Here is a 20581-nt window from a genome sequence, read left to right as displayed (position 1 = left end):
AGAAAACCCACGCAGGTCTCGGGGGAGAACGTACAAACTCCGTACGGTCAGCACCCATAGTCAGGATCGAACCCGGGTCAGACTGCAACTCTACCGCCGCGTTACCGTGCCAGTGAAACCTCTCGCTCTCTCTTGACCAAACATCGAGTTACCTTTTGACCCAGTATACAATACTGCATACAACAATACAGCTCAGGAACAGGCCCTTCGGCCCGAATTGTCTATGCCGAACGTAATGCCAAGACAAATTCTTATCTGCCTGCATATAAACCATAACCCTCCATTCCCTGCATACCCAAACGTCTCTTAAACGCCCCTATCATATCTGCCTCTGCCACCCTCGCAATGTGTTCCAGGCACCCACCACCCTCTGTGTAAAAAATACTTGCCCGCACATCTTCTGGGATCAGTATTAGGCCATTCAGCCCATCGAGTCTACTCCACCATTCAATCATGGCTGATCTATCTTTCCCTCTCAACCCCATTCTCCTGCCTTCTCCCCTTAACCCCTGACACACACACCCGTACTAATCAAGAATATGTCAATCTGCACCTTAACAATTCCCAATGACTTGGCCTCCATGGCCGTCTGTAGTAATGAATTCCACAAAATATCAGAGAATAGTGGGCAGAGCTTTAAGGTGAGAGGGGCAAAGTTTAAGGGAGACTAGACCAAGTGGACCCGTTGGGCCCAAACCTCTCCTGCATTGGTGCAGCACCCTGTCCTCCCCCCCTCCCCTCCCCTCTCTCCTCAACACCCCCTCCCCTCTCCCTTCTCCCCCACTTCCCCCCTCCCTATTATCTGAATGGTGTCAAGTTAGGAGGAGGGGGAGTTCAACGAGATCTGGGTGTCCTAGTGCATCAGTCAATGAAAGGAAGCATGCAGGTACAGCAGGCAGTGAAGAAAGCCAATGGAATGTTGGCCTTCGTAACAAGAGGAGTTGAGTATAGGAGCAAAGAGGTCCTTCTACAGTTGTACCGGGCCCTGGTGAGACCGCACCTGGAGTACTGTGTGCAGTTTTGGTCTCCAAATTTGAGGAAGGATATTCTTGCTATGGAGGGCGTGCAGCGTAGGTTCACTAGGTTAATTCCCGGAATGGCGGGACTGTCGTATGTTGAAAGGCTGGAGCGATTGGGCTTGTATACACTGGAATTTAGAAGGATGAGGGGGGATCTTATTGAAACATATAAGATAATTAGGGGATTGGACACATTAGAGGCAGGAAACATGTTCCCAATGTTGGGGGAGTCCAGAACAAGGGGCCACAGTTTAAGAATAAGGGGTAGGCCATTTAGAACGGAGATGAGGAAGAACTTTTTCAGTCAGAGAGTGGTGAAGGTGTGGAATTCTCTGCCTCAGAAGGCAGTGGAGGCCAGTTCGTTGGATGCTTTCAAGAGAGAGCTGGATAGAGCTCTTAAGGATAGCGGAGTGAGGGGGTATGGGGAGAAGGCAGGAACGGGGTACTGATTGAGAGTGATCAGCCATGATCGCATTGAATGGCGGTGCTGGCTCGAAGGGCTGAATGGCCTACTCCTGCACCTATTGTCTATTGTCTATTGTCTATTGCCTCCTCCCCTCCCCCTCCCCCTCCCCCTCCTTTTAAACTTTAAAATGTGAATAACTTCAAAAATATAACACCGATTTCAATAAAACTACTTGCATTATCACTAAAGTGACAATGGTGAGTAAGGTGGGCCTAAAATTGTCGCGCTATCGTGTACAGTTTTAGCTGAAGTTCAGTCACAAACAAGATAACAAACGAGAGTTTTAGTATATAGATGTGAGGCACAGGTTTTTTTACACATAGGGTGGTCAGTGCCTGGAACGCGCTGCCAGGGGTGGTGTGGAGGCAGATACGACAGTGGCTTTTAAGAGGCTTTTAGATGGATATGCAGGGAATGCAGCGATATGGATCACGTGCAGGCAGAGGTGGTTCGTTTAATTTCTCATCATGTTCAGCACAGATATTGTGGGCCGAAGGGCCTGTGTCTGCGCTGTACTGTTCTACGAGCAGCCAGAAGAGGCCTTGATGTCGTAAGGGTGTAGTAAGTTGGAAAATAGTTTATCATCTGCGGCACGGTGGCGCAGCGGTAGAGTTGCCGCCTTACAGCGCCGGAGACCCGGGTACGATCCTGACTATGGGTGCTGTCTGTATGGAGTTTGTCTGTTCTCCCCGTGACCTGCGAGATCTTCGGTTTCCTCCCACATGCCAAAGACGTACAAGTTTGTAGGTTAATTGGCTTGGCATATATGTAAATATGTAAAGGGGAGTTGAGTATAGGAGCAAAGAGGTCCTTCTGCAGTTGCACAGGGCCCTAGTGAGACCGCACCTGGAGTACTGTGTGCAGTTTTTGTCTACAAATTTGAGGAAGGATATTCTTGCTATTGAGGGCGTGCAGCGTAGTTTTACTAGGTTAATTCCCGGAATGGCGGGACTGTCATATGTTGAAAAACTGGAGCGACTAGGCTTGTATACACTGGAATTTAGAAGGATGAGAGGGGATCTTATCGAAACGCATAAGATTATTAAGGGGTTCGACACGTTAGAGGCAGGAAACATGTTCCCAGTGTTGGGGGAGTCCAGAACAAGGGGCCACAGTTTAAGAATAAGGGGTAGGCCATTTAAAACTGAGATGAGGAAAAACTTTTTCAGTCAGAGAGTTGTGAATCTGTGGAATTCTCTCCCTTTGAAGGCAGCGGAGGCCAATTCTCTGAATGCATTCAAGAGAGAGCTAGATAGAGCTCTTAAGGATAGCGGAGTCAGGGGGTATGGGGAGAAGGCAGGAACGGGGTACTGATTGAGAATGATCAGCCATGATCACATTGAATGGTGGTGCTGGCTCGAAGGGCCGAATGGCCTCCTCCTGCACATATTGTCTATTGTCTATTGTCCCTTGTGTGTGTAGGATAGTGTTAGCGTGCGGGGATCGCTGGTCGGTGCAGACTCGGTGCGGACAGGGGCCTGTTTCTGCGCTGTATTTCTAAACAAAACTAAACTAAAAATCGACATATTCCAGTGCCAGGGTGATTTAACTTTGTAACACTGAGTTCTAATGTGGATCAGAGGTGGAGGCAACATGTATTATAGAATTGCAAAGGGGTTGGAAGAACATAGCAAAATGGATTATGCTCAGCTGATGCAGAACGGAAATGAAAAATGACAAACTATTAGATTGCTTTGTGCATTCAGGCAACAGTCTGCTTTAGAATTTGATTTGAGATTATATGAGGATTAATTCTGCAGAATAGTTTAGTTCAGGAAGGAACTGCAGATGCTGCTTTAAACTGAAGACAGGCACAAAATGCTGGAGTAACTCAGCGGGACAAGCAGCATCTCTGGAGAATGCTGAAGAAGGGTCTCGACCCGAAACGTCATTCTGAAGAAGGGTCTCGACCCGGAACGTCACCCATTCCTTCTCTCCAGAGATGCTGCCTGTCCCGCTGAGTTACTGTCCAGCATTTTGTGTTTATCTTCCGAATATTTTCGTTTAGTTGTTTAGTTCAGAGAGACAGCGCGGAAACAGGCCCTTCGGCCCATCGAGTCCGCAGCGACCAGCGATCCCTGCACATCAAAACACGCAAATAAGAAACTTTCACATGTCCTTTAAACTTTGCCCCTCTCACCTTAAAACTATGCCCTCTAGTCTTTGACATTTCCATTCTATACCTATCTATACCTCTCATAATTGTATATACTTCTGTCAGGTCTTCCTGCAACCTCCCGCGTTCCAGAGAAAACAATCATGAGGTGAATTGATAGGGTGAATGCAAAGAGTCTTTGACCCAAGGCAGGGGAATCAAGAACCAGAGTACATAACTTACAGTTGGAGTGGAAAGATTTAATAGGAACCTAAAGGGCAACCTTTAGGGTAGTGGTATATGTTAGAGGGGGTAGTTGTGGCAGGTACATTAACAGTAGAATCAGATACATGGATATAGGTAGGAAAAGAAACTGCAGATGCTGGTTTAAATCAAAGGTAGACACAAAATGCTGGAGTAACTCAGCGGGTCAGTCTGATCAGTCTGAAGAAGGGCCTCGACCCGAAACGTCACCCATTCCTTCTCTCCAGAGATGCTGCCTGACCCGCTGAGTTACTCCAGCATTTTGTGTCTACATGGATGTAGGAAAGGTTTCGAGGGATATGAACTAAATGTGAGGAAATGGGTCTATCCTAGATGTGGCACCTCGGTCGGCATGGACAAGATGGGCCGAAGGGCCTGTTTCCACTCCGTATGACTCTATCTGATTCTATTGACTCCACTGACCACCTCCGCTGACTCCCTCAACACCTTACGCTGCCTCGGAAAAACAGCCAACATAATCGAAAAGACTTGTCCCCCTCTCCCTGCCCCCATCGCCAGAAGGTACAGAAGCTTGAAAGCACGCACCACCAGACTCAGAAACAGCTTCTTCCCCTCTGTAATCAGGCTTCTGAACCTCCTTCTACAAGCTAGGGTACTGTCCAATTCACCTCTACCCCAGTGCGGACATTGGACTGGTGCGCTACAACGCTTAGAATTATATTCTGCACTCTGCGTATTTCCCTTTGCTCGACATTTGTACTCGAGGTCTTCCCGTGACCAGCGTGGGGTTTTCCCCAGGTGCTCCGGTTTCCTCACACACTCCAAAGACGTAGAGATTTGTGGGTATCGGTAAAATTGTAAGTTGTCCCTCGTGTGTTGGATAGTGTGGGATCGCTGGTCGGCACGGATGCATTGGGCCGAAAGGCCAGTTTACTCACCGTATCTTCAAACTAAACTAAATAGGAAGGAACCACAGATGCTGGTTTTAAACTGAAAATAGACACAAAAAACTGGAGTAACTCAGCGGGTTAGGCAGCATCTCTGGAGAAAAGGAATGGGTGACGTTTTGGGTCGAGATCCTTAGTTTAGTTTAGGGATAGAGCACCGAAACGGGCCCTTCGGCCCACCGGGTCCGCGCCGACCAGCGATCCCTGCACATTAACACGATCCTACACCCACTAGGGACAACTTTTACATTTACCAAGCCAATTAACCTACATATCTGTACCTCTTTGGAGTGTGAGAGGAAACCGAAGATCATGGAGAAAACCCACGCAGATCGCGGGGAGAACGTACTAACTCCGTACAGACAGCACCCGTAGTCGGGATCGAACCCGGGCCTCTGGCGCTGTATTCGCTGTAAGGCTGCAACTCTACCGCCGCGCCACCGTGACCTTTGTTCAGACTGAGAGTCAGGCGACAATAAACCTAAACCTAATTTGCCTAAAAACGGCCAAAGAAGATCATAAGTGATAGGAGTAGAATTAGGCCATTCGGCCGATCAAGTTTACCTTGCCATTCAATCATGGCTGATCTGTCTCTCCCTCCTAACCCCATTCCCCCACCTTCTCCCCATAACCCCCCGACACCCGTACTAATCAAGAATCTATCTATCTCCGCCTTAAGAAATATCCCCTGACTTGGCCTCCACAGCCGTCTGTGGCAAGGAATTCCACACATTCGCCACCAAGAAGCCTGGCTTTCAAATAAGCCGTTAAAAGTTGGAGATGATTTGCCCGTTGAAGACCTCGACGATTCTGAGAAAGAACAGCTGGGTCTGGCTGTTTTCTCACGGTTATGTTGACACGGAATGGAATAAGTTCCCAGGTCGGCACAACAACGCACTTAAACACCGGGTCTTGGCAGCGGCCTGGCGGTTACCTGATATCTTTGATCTTTATTTACCTCTGTGAAACTCTGTAACAGGATCCCCAACTGCAGGTCTACAGGTGTGAACGGCATTGTTTACCTGGCACCGTTCCTGCGCATTTTTTATTTTTTTTTGCAGCTGAACTCTCTTGAAGTCACAAAATGCTGGAGTAACTCAGCGGGTCAGGCAGCATCTCAGGAGAGAAGGAATGGGTGACGTCTCGGGTCGAGACCCTTCTTCAGACTGATGTCGGGGGGGGGCGGGACAAAGGAAGGATATATCTGAAGAAGGGTCTCGACCCGAAACGTCACCCATTCCTTCTCTCCTGAGATGCTGCCTGACCTGCTGAGTTACTCCAGCATTTTGTGAATAAATACCTTCGATTTGTACCAGCATCTGCAGTTATTTTCTTACATCTCTTGAAGTCATGTCACTGTTACACGGGAATTTAACAGGGGAACCCGCAAACACAAGCTGGGATAAATAATCAGGGCGTGCTGATTAACATCAGCTTTTGTCCAGTACCAGGGGCCACGGTTTAAGAATAAATGGTAGGCCATTTAGAACAGAGATGAGGAAAAACATTTTGCACCCAGAGAGTTGTGAATCTGTGGAATTCTCTGCCTCAGAAGGCAGTGGAGGCCAATTCAATGGATGCTTTCAGAGAGAGAGTTAGATCGAGCTCTTAAAGATAGCAGAGTCAAGGGATACGGGGAGAGGGCAGGAACGGAGCACTGATCATGGATGATCAGTCATGATCACAGTGAATGGCGGTGCAGGCTCGAAGGGTCAAATGGCCTACTCCTGCACCTATTGTCTATTGTAGCACTACTGGAAACAAAGTGGTAGTAGTGGACTATTGGCGGACTATTGAAGGAATGGGTGACGTTTCAGATCGAGACCCTTCTTCAGACCCCCCTAACTTCACCATTAACGTAGAAACATAGAAAATAGGTGCAGGAGTAGGCCATTCGGCCCTTTTGAGGCAGCACCACCATTCAATATGGTCATGGCTGATCATCCAAAATCAGTACCCCGTTCCTGCTTTCTCCCCATATCCCTTGATTCCCTTAGCCCTCTAACCATTCCCACACCTATTTATTTATATATATATGTAGAGACTGAGAGATACTGCATCGAAACAGGCCCATTGGCCCACCGAGTTCACATGCACTATCAAACGATTAATCCTACACTCATCTAATCCAACAAAAGGCTTTTCACTGCACCTCGGAACACGTGACAATAAACTAGACTGTCAATTTTATTTGCTTCAGAAGAAGGCGCAAAGTGATGGAGCGGCCCTAGTTACTCCTGCATTTTGTGTCTTCTTTTGTAAACCAGCATCTGCAGTTCCTTGTATAACTTTTGTTCTTCCCATATTGTTATCAATTCCCCCAAAATCCTACTCTCGGGGCAATTTACAGACGGCCACTTAGCCTGCAAACTCGCACGTCTTTGGACTGTGGTAGGAAACCGGAGCACCCGGAGGAAACCCACGCAGTCACAGGGAGACGGTGCAAACTCCACACAGACAGCACCCGTAGTCAGGATCAAAGCACTCTGCCGCCCGTATTTCTCTGTAACCTGCACTCCCTCTCATAGTAATAACACCCCTCCGGTTTTTCCCTCACTAACCTCTACACACTAGAGGGCAATTTACAGAGGGCCAATTAAACCTACAAACCCACACGTCTTTGGGATGTAAGTGGAAACCGGAGCACTTGGAGAAAACCTACTGGGAGAACGTGCAAACTCCACGCAGCCAGCACCTGAGGATAGAATCGAACTTGGGGCTGGAGGAGACATCAGCACTACTCGCTGCGCCCACACATGAAATGCAGATGAGCGTTTGTCAGCTTTCACTGGACCTGCTTTCACTGGAGTTTAGAAGGATGAGGGGGGACCTCATTGAAACTTACCGAATAGTGAAAGGCTTGGATAGAGTGGATGTGGAGAGGATGTTTCCACTAGTGGGAGAGTCTAGGACCAGAGGTCACAGCCTCAGAATTAGACGTTCCTTTAAGAAGGAGATGAGGAGGAATTTCTTTAGTCAGAGTGTGGTGAACCTGTGGAGTTCATTGCCACAGAAGGCTGTGGAGGCCAAGTCAATGGATATTTTGAAGGCAGAGATAGATAGATTCTTGATTAGTATGGCTGTCAGGGGTTAAGGGGAGAAGGCAGGAGGATGGGGTTGGGAGGGAGAGGTAGAACAGCCACGATTGAATGGCGGAGTAGACCTGATGGGCCGAATGGCCTAATTCTACTCCTATCACTAATGACCTTATAACCTTATTTGGGGGTCGGGGGAATGAAAGGGCAATGTCTCCCCTAGTAGGGGAATGTTCTGGAATCGTTGTTGGTTGTAGAGGCTTCACCCCACACCCAAGCAAATTACAGACGGCAGACATGAAAACAGAAAATGGTGGAGAAACTCACCAGGTCAGGCAGCGTCTGTGGAGAGAGAAACAGAGTTAACATTTCAGGGCGATCACTGTACACAGTCCAGAGGAAACCTCGTTGTACTGAAACGTTAACTCTGAGCACAAATAGGTCTTTGACCTTAAATCTCTTTCTCTCCCCAGAGATGCTGCCTGACCCGCTGAATAGCTCAAGTATTTTCTGGGGGGGGGGGCGGGGGTTTCCCCCAGATTTTCAGCATCTGCAGTTTTTTGTTGCTTTTATCAGGGAGGCAGATATGATAGAGGCATTTAAGAGGCTTTTGGAAAGGGACATGGATATGCAGGTGATAGAGAGATATGGATCACGTTTACCCAGAGGAGATTAACTTAGCTAGTTACTCTACTCCTATGTTATCCAATGTTTGCATCCACCCATCAAGCTTTACTTTAGAGATACAGCGCAGAACTAGGCCCTTCGGCCCACCAAGTCCATGCTGACCAGCGATCCCCGCACACTACCACTATCCTACACACACTAGGGACAATTTTTACATTTACCCAGTCAATTAACCTACATACCTGTACATCTTTGGAGTGTGGGAGGAAACCGAAGATCTCGGAGAAAACCCACGCAGGTCACAGGGAGAACGTACAAACTCCGTGCAGACGGCGCCCGTGGTCAGGATCGAACCTGAGTCTCCGGCGCTGCATTCGCTGTAAGTCAGCAACTCTACCGCTGCGCCACCGTGCCCACAGTGAAGCCCACAAGGTCAGGATTGAACTGGGTGGGGTCTCTGGCCCTGTGAGGCAGCAACTCTGCCGCTGCGCCGCCGTGCCGCCCTTTTTAAAAAGCCCGCAGACCTTTTGGATGTGGCTGGAAACCTGAACGCCTGGAGGAAACCCACCGGGTCACAAGAAAAACGTGCAAAGCCCACACAGTCAGGGCAGCAGAACAGACAGGATCGAACCCAGTTCCGGGGATGATTGGGTTAACGTATGATCACACTTGGCCTGCACTCGCTGGAGTTTAGAAGGATGAGGGGGGGGCCTCATTGAAATTCACCGAATGATGAAGGGCCTGGATAGAGTGGATGTGGAGAGGATGTTTCCACTAGTGGGAGAGTCTAGGACTAGAGGGCACAGCCTCAGAATTAAAGGACGTTCCTTTAAGAAGGAAATGAGGCAGAATTCTCTATCCATGTCAATACCCTACCATGTGCTCTAAGTTTGCACACTGATCTCTTGTGTGTGACCTTGTCAAAGGCTTTTTGAAAGTCCAGATACACCACATCCACCGGCTCTCCCTTATCCATTCCAGCTGTTCCATCCTCATAAAATTACAGAAGATTAGTCAAGCATGATTTCCCCTTCATAAATCCATGCTGACTTTGCCTGATCCTGTCACTGTTTTCCAAAACATCTTTAATAATCTTTAATAATCGACTGAAGCATCTTCCCCACTACCGATGTCAGGCTAACAGGTCTACAATTCCCCGTTTTCTCTCTCCCTCCTTTCTTAAAAAGTGGAGTTACATTGGCTATCCTCCAGTCCACAGGAACTGAGTCGAGAGAACACTGGAAAATGATCACCAGTGCATCCACGATTTCTCGGGCCATCTCCTTGAGTACTCTCGGATGCAGACCATCAGGCCCTGGCGATTTATCGGCCGTCAGTCCCAACAGTTTACCTAACACCATTTCCTGACTAATGTGGATTCCCTTCAGTTCCTCCCTCCCACTAGATCCTCGGTCCCCTGGTAATTCAGGGAGATTGTTTGTGTCTTCCTTCGTGAAGACAGAACCAAAGTACTCGTTTAACTGTTCTGCCATTTCCTTGTTTCCCATTATAAATTCACCTGTCTCTGATTGTAAGGGAACTACATTTGTCTTCACTAATCTTTTCCTTTTTACATATCTAAAGAAGCTTTTAGAGTCAGTTTTTATATTCCCCCAAGCTTTCTTTCGTGCTCTTTTCACCCCTCCTAATTAACCCCTTTGTCCTCCTCTGTTGAGTTCTAGATTTCTCCCAGTCCTCCGGTTTGCTGTTCCCTCTGGCCAATTAGTATGCCTCTTCCTTGGATATATCTCACTGGAGTTTAGAAAGTTGAGGGGGGACCTCATTGAAACTTACAGAATAATGAAAGGCAACAGATAGAGTGGATGTGGAGAGGATGTTTCCACTGGTGGGAGAGTCTAGGACCAGAGGTCACAGCCTCAGAATTAAAGGGCGCTCTTTTTAGAAAGGAGATGAGGAGGAGCTTCTTTAGTCAGTGGGTAGTTAATCTGTAGAACTCATTGCCACAGAGGGCCCTGGAGGATATTTTTGTGGATATTTTTAAGGCAGGGATAGACACATTCTTGATTGGAGCGGATGTCAAGGGTTATGGGGGGAAGGCAGGAAAATGGGATTAGGAGGCAGAGATCAGCCACGATTGAATGGCGGAGTGGACCCGGGTGAACTGAAGGGCCTGTTTCCACTCTGTATCTCTAAACGAAACTAAACCAGACACAATGACAATGGTGATATTTTCCAGTGAGACTGACAAGATTCTGCCCCGTCGCTGCTCCTTGAAACTGAGCCAACGTTCGATTCCACCAGAGACAGCACAGAGGTCTCTTGAAATTCCTATCTGGCAGGCGGCATTTCCGACTTCAGCCCTCCCCCACTACTTTCCCACAAGATCCAGAGTCATAGAGTGATACAGCGTGGAAACAGGCCCTTCAGCCCAACTTGCCCACACCGACCATTGTGTCCCAGCTACACTAGTCCCACCCGCCCGCGTTTGGCTACAAACCCGTCCTATCCATGTACAGTGCCCTCCATAATGTTTTGGACAAAGACCCATCGTTTATTTATTTGCCTCTGTACTCCACAATTTGAGATTTGTAATCGAAAAAAACACAGGTGGTTAAAGTGCACTTTGTCAAATTTTAATAAAGGCCATTTTTATACATTTTGGTTTCACCACGTAGAAATTACAGCAGTGTTTATACATAGTCCCCCCATTTGAGGGCACCATAATGTTTGGGACACAGCAATGTCATGTAAATGAAAGTAGTCATGTTTAGTACTTTAAGAAAATAACTGCAGATGCTGGTACAAATCGAAGGTATTTATTCACAAAATGCTGGAGTAACTCAGCAGGTCAGGCAGCATCTCAGGAGAGAAGGAATGGGCGACGTTTTGGGTCGAGACCCTTCTTCAGTCTGAAACGTCGCCCATTCCTTCTCTCCTGAGATGCTGCCTGACCTGCTGAGTTACTCCAGCATTTTGTGAATAAATGTTTAGTGTTTTGTTGCATATCCTTTGCATGCAATGACTGCTTGAAGCCTGCGATTCATGGACATCACCAGTTGCTGGGGGTCTTCTCTGGTGATGATCTGCCAGGCCTGTATTGCAGCCATCTTTAGCTTATGCTTGTTTTGGGGGCTAGTCCCCTTCAGTTTTCTCTTCAGCACATAAAAGGCATGCTCAATTGGGTTCAGATCGGGTGATTGACTTGGCCACTCAAGAATTGACCATTTTTTAGCTTTGTTGCTTTAGCAGTATGTTTGGGATCATTGTCTTGCTGTAGAATGAACCGCCGGCCAATGAGTTTTGAGGCATTTGTTTGAACTTGAGAACTTGTCTATACACTTCAGAATTCATTATGCTACAACCATCAGCAGTTGTATCATCAATGAAGATAAGTGAGCCAGTACCTTCAGCAGCCATACATGCCCAGGCCATAACACCCCCACCACCGTGTTTCACAGATGAGGTGGTATGCTTTGGATCTTGGGCAGTTCCTTCTCTCCTCCATACTTTGCTCTTGCCATCACTTTGATACGTTTATCTTCGTCTCATCTGTCCACAAGACCTTTTTCCAGAACTGTGGTTGCTCTTTTAAGTACTTCTTGGCAAACTGTAACCTGGCCATTCTATTTTTGTGGCTAACCTGTGGTTTGCATCTTACAGGGAAGCCTCTGTATTTCTGTTCATGAAGTCTTCTGCGGACAGTGGTCAATGACAAATCCACACCTGACTCCTGAAGAGTGTTTCTGATCTGTCGGACAGGTGTTTGGGGATTTTTCTTTATTACAGAGAGAATTCTTCCGTCATCAGCTGTGGAGGTCTTCCTTGGCCTGCCAGTCCCTTTGCGATTAGTAAGCTCACCGACGCTCTCTTTCTTCTTAATGATGTTCCAAACAGTTGATTTTGGTAAGCCTAACTTTTGGCTGTTGTCTCTAACAGTTTTATTCTTGTTTCTCATAATGGCTTCTTTGACTTTCATTGACACAACTTTGGTCCTCATGTTGATAAACCGCATTAAAAGTTTCCAAAGGTGATGGAAAGACTGGAGGAAAGACTAGGTGCTGAGAGCTCTCTTATACCTGCATTAAGGAGGCGATTAAACACACCTGAGCAATTACAAACACCTGGGAAGCCATGAGTCCCAAACATTATGGTGCCCTGAAATGGGGGGGACTCTGTATAAACACTGCTGTAATTTCTACATGGTGAAACCAAAATGTATAAAAATTGCCTTTATTAAAATCTGACAATGTGCACTTTAACCACCTGTGTTTTTTTTCGATTACAAATCTCAAATTGTGGAGTACAGAGGCAAATAAATAAACGATGGGATGCTTAAATGCTGGGATAGTCCTTGCCTCAACTACCTCCTCTGGCAGCTCGTTCCATACACCCACCACCTTCTGTGTGAAAACGTTACCCATCAGATTCCTGTTAAATCTTTTCCCCTTCACCTTAAACCTATGTCCTTTGGTCTTCGATTCACCTACTCTGAGCAAGAGATTCTGTGCATCTACCCGATCTATTCCTCTCATGATTTTATATACCTCCATAAGATCACCCCTCATCCTCCTGCGCTCCAAGGAATAGAGTCCCAGCCTACTCAACCTTTCCCTATAGCTCAGACCTTCTAGTCCTGGCAACAGGGATTGGACACGCTAGATGGCCAATGGAATGTTGGCCTTCATAACAAGAGGGGTTTAGGAGCAAAGAGGTCCTTCTGCAGTTGCACAGGGCCCTAGTGAGATCACACCTGGAGTACTGTGTGCAGTTTTGGTCTCCAAATTTGAGGAAGGATATTCTTGCTATTGAGGGCGTGTAGCGTAGGTTTACTAGGTTAATTCCTGGAATGGCATGTTCCCAATGTTGGGGGAGTGCAGGAGCAGGGGCCACAGTTTAAGAATAAGGGGTCGGCCATTTAGAATGGAGATGAGGAAAATCTTTTTCAGTCAGAGTTGTAAATCTGTGGAATTCTCTGCCTGTTTCTGCGCTGTATCTCTAAACTAAACTACTTTGGCTTTGGGCTTGGTTTTCTTGGTTGAGTGCTCATCTTAATGTCATAACACAAGTGAATTTGAATATTTGTTGTAATTTAAGCTGCTCAGGCACCAAAGGCTCGAGATCTAATGCGGGTTAATGGGGTTAGTGTAGATAATGCACATGTCCCTAGTTTCGTTTAATTTCATTTAGAGATACAGTGCGGAAACAGGCCCTTTGACCCACCGGGTCCTTGCCAACCCAGCGATCACCCCGTACACGAGCACTATCCCACACACTAGGGAACATTTATAATTTTACCAAAGCCAATTAACCTACAACGCTGTACGTATTTGGAGTGTGGGAGGAAACCAGAGCACCCTAGGAAAACCCACGCAGTCACAAGGAGAACGTGCAAACTCCGTACAGACACGACCCGTAGTCAGGATCGAACCCGGGTCTCTGGCGCTGCGAGGCAGCAACTCTGCCGCTGCGCCACTGCACCGCCTTGACACAGAGGGTGGTGGGTGTATGGCACAAGCTGCCAGAGGAGGTAGTTGAGGCTGGGACTATCCCGTCGTTTAAGCAAACAGTCAGACAAGTGCATGGATAGGACAGGTTTGGAGGGATATGGACCAAGCGCAGGTAAGTGGGACTAGTGTAGCTGAGACTTTGCTGGCCGGTGTGGGCAAGTTGGGCCGAAGGGCCTGTTTCCACATTGTAATGCTCTGTGACTCTAAGTGTATACTGTGGAATTATGAGAGGCATGGATAGGTTATGCAGTCAGAACCTTTTTCCCAAGGGTGGAAATGTTCATGACTGGAAGGCATAGGTTTAAGGTGAAAGGGACAAAGTTTAAAGGAGATGTTCGGGGCAAGTCTTTTACAGAGAAGGGTGGTGGGTGCGTGGTAAACGCTACCAGGGTTGGTGGTGGAGGCAGGTACGATAGCGGCATTTAAAAGGCTTTCAGATAAACACATAGATATGAAGGGGATGTTCCCAATGTTGGGGGAGTCCAGAACCAGGGGCCACAGTTTAAGAATAAGGGGTAGTTGGCCATTTAGAACTGAGATGAGGAAAAACCATTTCAGTCAGAGAGTTGTAAATCTGTGGAATTCTCTGCCTCAGAAGGCAGTGGAGGCCAATTCTCTAAATGCATTCAAGAGAGAGCTAGATAGAGCTCTTAAGGATAGCGGAGTCTGGGGAGAAGGCAGGAACGGGGTACTGATTGAGAATGATCAGCCATGATCACATTGAATGGCGGTGCTGGCTCGAAGGGCCGAATGGCCTACTCCTGCACCTATTGTCTATTGTCTAAGTCTACTCCGCCATTCAATCATGGCTGATCTATCTCTCTCTCCTAACCCCATTCTCCTGCCTTCTACCCATAACCTCTGACACCTACACAGAAAAAGCTGTAGTAACTCAGTGGGTCAGACAGCATCTCTGGGATAAAAGGAATGGGTGATATTTCGGGTCGAGACTCCAACCCGCTGAGTTGCTCCAGCTTTTTGTGTCTATCTTCGGTTTAAACCAGCATCAGCTGTTCCTTCGTACTCATGGATTTTCAGGCCACATCAGGTATGTAGGTTAATTGGCTTGGGAAAAGTGTAAATTGCCCCATGTGTGTGTAGGATAGGGTTAATGTGCGGGGATAGCTGATCGGTGCAGACTCAGTGGGCTGAAAGGCCTGTTTCTGCGCTGTGTCTCTAAAACCAAATACTAAAAGAACCTCTATCCATGTCTTGACAATCGGGCACGGTTTCCAAAGGATTAAAATTCTTTTCGGTGACAATGTAAAAAACAAACTTAGTAAAAAAACATTCACTTACTTGTCCTTGGCCATGTAATCCACTATGCCCTGGGAGGGAGAGAGAGAGAGAGAGAGAGAGAGGTGAGACATCTTGTTAATGTCGACTGGCGAACAACTCGACTAGATTGTTAAGAACAGATGAACGTGCACATCACTCCTTTCATCCACTCTCTTTGATGGCTTCAGAAGTTCTGCATGTCCCCAACAACCCTCACCAACTTCTCAGCAACCTACAAAACCTGCACGTCTTTGGAGTGTGGGAGGAAACCGGAGCACCCCGGATAGCGTGGACGCGGAGAGGACGTTTCCACCAGTGGGAGAGTCCAGGATCAGAGGGCACAGCCTCGGAATTAAAGAACGTTCCTTTAGGAAGGCGATGAGGAGGAATTTCTTTAGCCGGATGGTGGTGAATCTGTGGAATTCATTGCCACAGAAGGCCAAGTCAATGGATATTTTTAAGGCGGAGATAGATAGATTATTGATTAGTACGGGTGTCAGGGGTTAGGGGAGAAGGCAGGAGAATGGGGTCAGGAGGGAGAGATAGATCAGCCATCAGCCTCCTCCCCATAACCCCTAACATCCGTACTAATCAAGAATCTATGATTTCTCCATCGTAAAAATATCTTAGACAATAGACAATAGGTGCAGGATAATGTACAGGTTGTAGTGGGTGCCAGATGGGCCACTGAGAACAGCGTGGGGGGGGGGGGGCGCTGAGAATAAAGGGGTCCCAGCGTGGGCGGGTCCGCCGTGAACAAAGAGACTACACTGTTTGAGACAATTGGGACCACATTGAACACGTGGCAATGGGCGACACGGTTGCTGCCTTCCCAGCGCCGGAGACCTGGGTTCAATCCTGACTACGGGTGCTGTCTGTACGGAGTTTGTACGTTCTCCCCGTGACCCGCGTGGGTTTTATCCAAGTGCTCCGGTTTCCTCCCACACTCCAAAACCGTGCAGGTTAATTGGCTTCTGTAAATTGTCCCTAGTGTGTGGGACAGAACTCGTGTACATGTGATGGTTGGTCAGCGCCAACTCGGCGGGCCGAAGAGCCAATATTTCTTGTTATCCAAGTTTCTCAAACCTTGCTATCCTTCTCTTTCATCTTGTGGCATGATTTTCTGTAACTATAAGTGTTATTTAGTTTAGTTTAGTTTAGTTTAGAGATACAGCTAGGGTTGCCAACTGTCCCGTATTAGCCAGGACATCCCTTATTTTGGGCTAAATTGGTATGTCCCGTATTAGGCCTGGATGGCGCTGTAGGCCCAGACACTGTAGGCCCAGACACTGTAGGCCCAGACACTGTAGGCCCAGACACTGTAGGCCCAGACACTGTAGGCCCAGACACTGTAGGCCCGGACACTGTATGTCTGGACACTGTAGGCCTGGACACTGTAGGCCCGGACACTGTAGGCCCGGACACTGTATGCCTGGACACTGTAGGCCCGGACACTGTATGCCTGGACACTGTAGGTCCGGACACTGTATGCCTGGACACTGTAGGCCTGGACACTGTAGCCCGGGAGCCGCAGTAGTCCCGGACAGTATAGGCCCGGGCGCTGCCTAACGGAACAACCCGCCTCCCGGCCCGGGCGGCTGCCATCGGTGAAGCGGGAGCACGTGGCCGCTGGCTGGGTGAGATCACATGGGGCGCGGGGAGGTGATGCCACCCTTTGTCCCTTATTTGGGAGTCAGAAAGTTGGCGACCCTAGATACAGCACAGAAACAGGCCCTTCGGCCCACAGAACCTGCGCCGACCAGCGATCCCCGCACATTAACACTACACTACACACACTAGGGACAAATTACATTTATACAAAGCCAATTAACCTACAATCCTGTACATCTTTGGAGTGTGGGAGGAAACGGAAGCTTCCCGGGGAAAACCCACGTAGGTCACGGGGAGAACGTGCAAACTCCGTACAGACAGCACCCGTAGTCAGGATCGAACCTTGGTCTCTTGGGCTGTAAGGCAGCAACTCTACCACTGTGCTACCATGTTGCCCTATTCTCCATATCAGTTCTTTAATTCAGCTAACTAAAACTATTTGTATAATCTATAGAGAAAGTGGCATCACAGGTAGATTCCCAGACAGTGACGTCACAGGTAGACGGAAAAGAAGACTTTTGGTACACCGGCATTCATCAGTGAGGCTACTGAGTATAGAAGTTAGGATGTCACGTTACAGTTATATATGACATTGGTGAGGCCGCATTTGGAGTATTGTGTTCCCTTTTGACCATCCTTCTAAAGGAAGGATGTCATTAACCTGGAAAGAATGCACAGACCTTTCACGAGGATTTTGCCAGGACCCAAATACCTGAGCTACAGGGAGAGGTTAAGCCGGCTAGAGCTTTATTCCTTGGAGCGCAGGAGGATGAGGGGTAATCTGGAGTGTACTTGAGTGAGACCGCACCTGGAGTACTGTGTGCAGTTTTGGTCTCCAAATTTGAGGAAGGATACACTTGCTATTGAGGGCGTGCAGCGTAGGTTCACTAGGTTAATTCCCGGAATGGCGGGACTGTCGTATGTTGAAAGACTGGAGTGGCTAGGCTTGTATACACTGGAATTTAGAAAGATGAGAGGGGATCTTATTGAAACATATAAGATTATTAAGGGGTTGGACACGTTAGAGGCAGGAAACATGTTGCCAATGTTGGGGGAAGTCCAGAATCAGGAGCCACAGTTTAAGAATAAGGGGTAGGCCATTTAGAACGGAGATGAGGAAAAACTTTTTCAGTCAGAGAGTTGTGAATCTGTGGAATTCTCTGCGTCAGAAGGCAGTGGAGGCCAATTCTCTGAATGCATTCAAGAGAGAGCTAGATAGAGTCTTAAGGATAGCGGAGTCAGGTGGTATGGGGAGAAGGCAGGAATGGGGTACTGATTGAGAATGATCGGCCATGATCACATTGAATGGTGGTGCTGCCTCGACGGACCAAATGGCCTACTCTTGCACCTATTGTCTATTGTCTATTGTCTATCTTATCGAGATATATAAAATCAAGAGGGGCATTGGAGGGCGAATGCTCAGTCCTTCGCCCAGAGAAGGGTAATCAAGAACCAGTGGACATAGGTTTATGGAGAGAGGGGAAAGATTTAATAGGAACCTGAGGGGCAGCTTTTACACTCAGAAGGTGGTGGGTAAACGGAATGAAATGCCAGAGGAGGTAGTTGAGGCAGGTACTATAATTACATTTACAAGGCACAGGTACATGGATAGGAAAGGTTTACAAGGATGTGGGTCAAATGTAGGAGTGCCATCTATCTCACTCCCAAATACGGGACAAGGTGACGTCACCGTCCCGCGCCCCACGTGATCTCACCCAGCCAGCGGCCATGTGCTCCCGCTCCACCAATGGCGGCCACCCGGGCTGGGAGGCGGGTTGCTAGGCAACCTCCGTTAGGTGGCGCCTGGGCCTCTGGACCTAGACTGTCCGGAGTCAAAATGTCGGAAACCTAGAGTGTCGGGACCTAATCTGTCGGGGCCTACAACGTCGGGGCCTACAGTGTCGGGGCCTACAGCGTCCGGGCCTACAGCACCCCCCAGGCCTAATATGGGACAAGGGCGTTCCTGTACGGGACAAACTAATTTAGCCCAAAATACGGGATGTCCCGGCTAATACGGGACAGTTGGCAACCTTAGTCAAATGGGACTTGCTCAGATGTGGCATCTTGGCTGGCATGGATGAGTTGGGCCGAAGGGCCCGTTTCCGTGCTGTGTGACTCTACGACACAGGCCACAACAACCCTGCACAGATGGGAGACACTCCAGAAAAGGTGGAACTTTAAAGACGTTGCAGAGTTTACGCAGCATTTAAACGGAGTGAGCAGATAGTCGCGAGATAGAGGACCTTTCTGGGGACCTTTCACTAAGCATCAGTCAAACTAATGGGCGGCGCGGTGGCGCAGCGGTAGAGCTACTGCCTTAGAGCGCCAGTGACCCGGGTTCGGTCCTGGCTACGGGTGCTGTCTGTACGGAGTTTGCACGTTCTCCCCGTGGGTTTTCTCAGGGATCTCCAGTTTCCTCCCACACTCCAAAGACCTACGGGTTTGTAGGTTGATTGGCTTGGTGTGAACGTTACAATTGTCGCTGGGGTGGTGCTAATGTGCGGGGATCGCTGGTCGGTACGGACTCGGTGGGGCTGAACGGCCTGTTTCCACGCAGTGTCTCTAAACTAAACTAATGATGTAGGAAGACAATCATATTTTACTGCGGCACTGGTTATCTCCAAAAAAGGGAGTGTTTATTCTCCCCAGTATTTATTTCTAGAACTCTAAATGACTTTCCACTCGCCCACGCATGTCAGTACTTAGCAAAAATGATCATGGTGCGATTTATGATCGTTTAGAGTTGGGGTCTGATTCAGACACTGATGTGTGTTTAAACTCAACTATGTTTAGGTTTATTCCTGTCACGTTTAGTTTAATTTAATTTAGTTTTTAATTTAGAGATGCAGTGTGGAAACAGGCCCTTCGGCCCACCGGGTCCGCGCCGACCAGCGATCCCCGCACACTAACACTACCCGACACACACTATGGACAATTTTATATTTACACCAAGTCAATTAACCTGCAAACCTGTACGTCTTTGGAGTGTGGGAGGAAACCGAAGATCTGGGAGAAATACCAGCGCATGTCACTGGGGGAGAACGTACAAACTCCGTGCAGACAGCTCCCTTGGTCAGGATCGAACCCGGGTCTCCGGTGCTGGAAGGCAGCAACTCTACCGCCGCCCTACTGTGCTGCTCTAGGTCGTCAAATGTTTGGTCTTGTATGTTTTCCAATCAATGGGCACTAGAGTGGCGCAGCAGGTACATCCGCTGCCTCACAACGCCGGAGACGTGGGTTCGATCCTGACCAAGGGCGCTGTCTGTGCGGAGTTTGCACGTTCTCCCACGAGGCTGCGGGGGGTTTCCTCCGGATGCTCCGGTTACCTCCCGGATCCCAAAGACGTGCGGGATTGTGGGACAATTGGCCCCTCTCTAACTTGACCCGAGTGTGTGCTGGAGTAACTCAGCGGGTCAGGCAGCATCTCTGGAGAAATCTGAATAGTTTCAGATGGAGACCCTTCTTCAGACTGAGAGTCAGGGGAGAGGGCAACTAGAGGCAGAGGATGCTGCAGAACTCTTGTCAGAGAGAGGGGGAGAACCTCTTCAAAGTAGGAGCTTTCACTGTGGATTTTACTTACCATATTGACTATTGAATGGCGGTGCTGGCTCGAAGGGCCGAATGGCCTACTCCTGCACCTATTGTCTATTGTCTATTGGAGCAGACCAAATGGGTAAGAAGGAACTGCAGATGCTGGTTTACATCGAACATAGATACAAAATACTGGAGTCAGAAGGTCATAAGTGATAGGAGGAGAATTAGGCCATTCGGCCCATCAGGTCTACTCCACCATTCAATCATGGCGGATCT

The 20581-nt window shown here is 48.2% G+C and overlaps 1 protein-coding gene across 1 annotated transcript in view; it reads right to left on the bottom strand.

Moving 5' to 3' along the window:
• Positions 1-20581, bottom strand: part of adcy5 (adenylate cyclase 5) — a 283781-nt gene that overhangs the window by 45694 nt on the left and 217506 nt on the right. Inside the window, exon 9 of the mRNA XM_078403292.1 lies at positions 15182-15210. Within this exon, the coding sequence (XP_078259418.1) occupies positions 15182-15210 (29 nt within the window). The remainder of the gene's footprint in view (positions 1-15181; positions 15211-20581) is intronic.

This window comes from Rhinoraja longicauda, chromosome 8 (genome assembly GCF_053455715.1).
Source record: "Rhinoraja longicauda isolate Sanriku21f chromosome 8, sRhiLon1.1, whole genome shotgun sequence".
Lineage (NCBI taxonomy): Eukaryota > Metazoa > Chordata > Chondrichthyes > Rajiformes > Arhynchobatidae > Rhinoraja > Rhinoraja longicauda.
The sequence above is the reverse complement of the archived record's forward strand: the minus strand, read 5'-3'. Positions and strand labels throughout refer to the sequence as shown.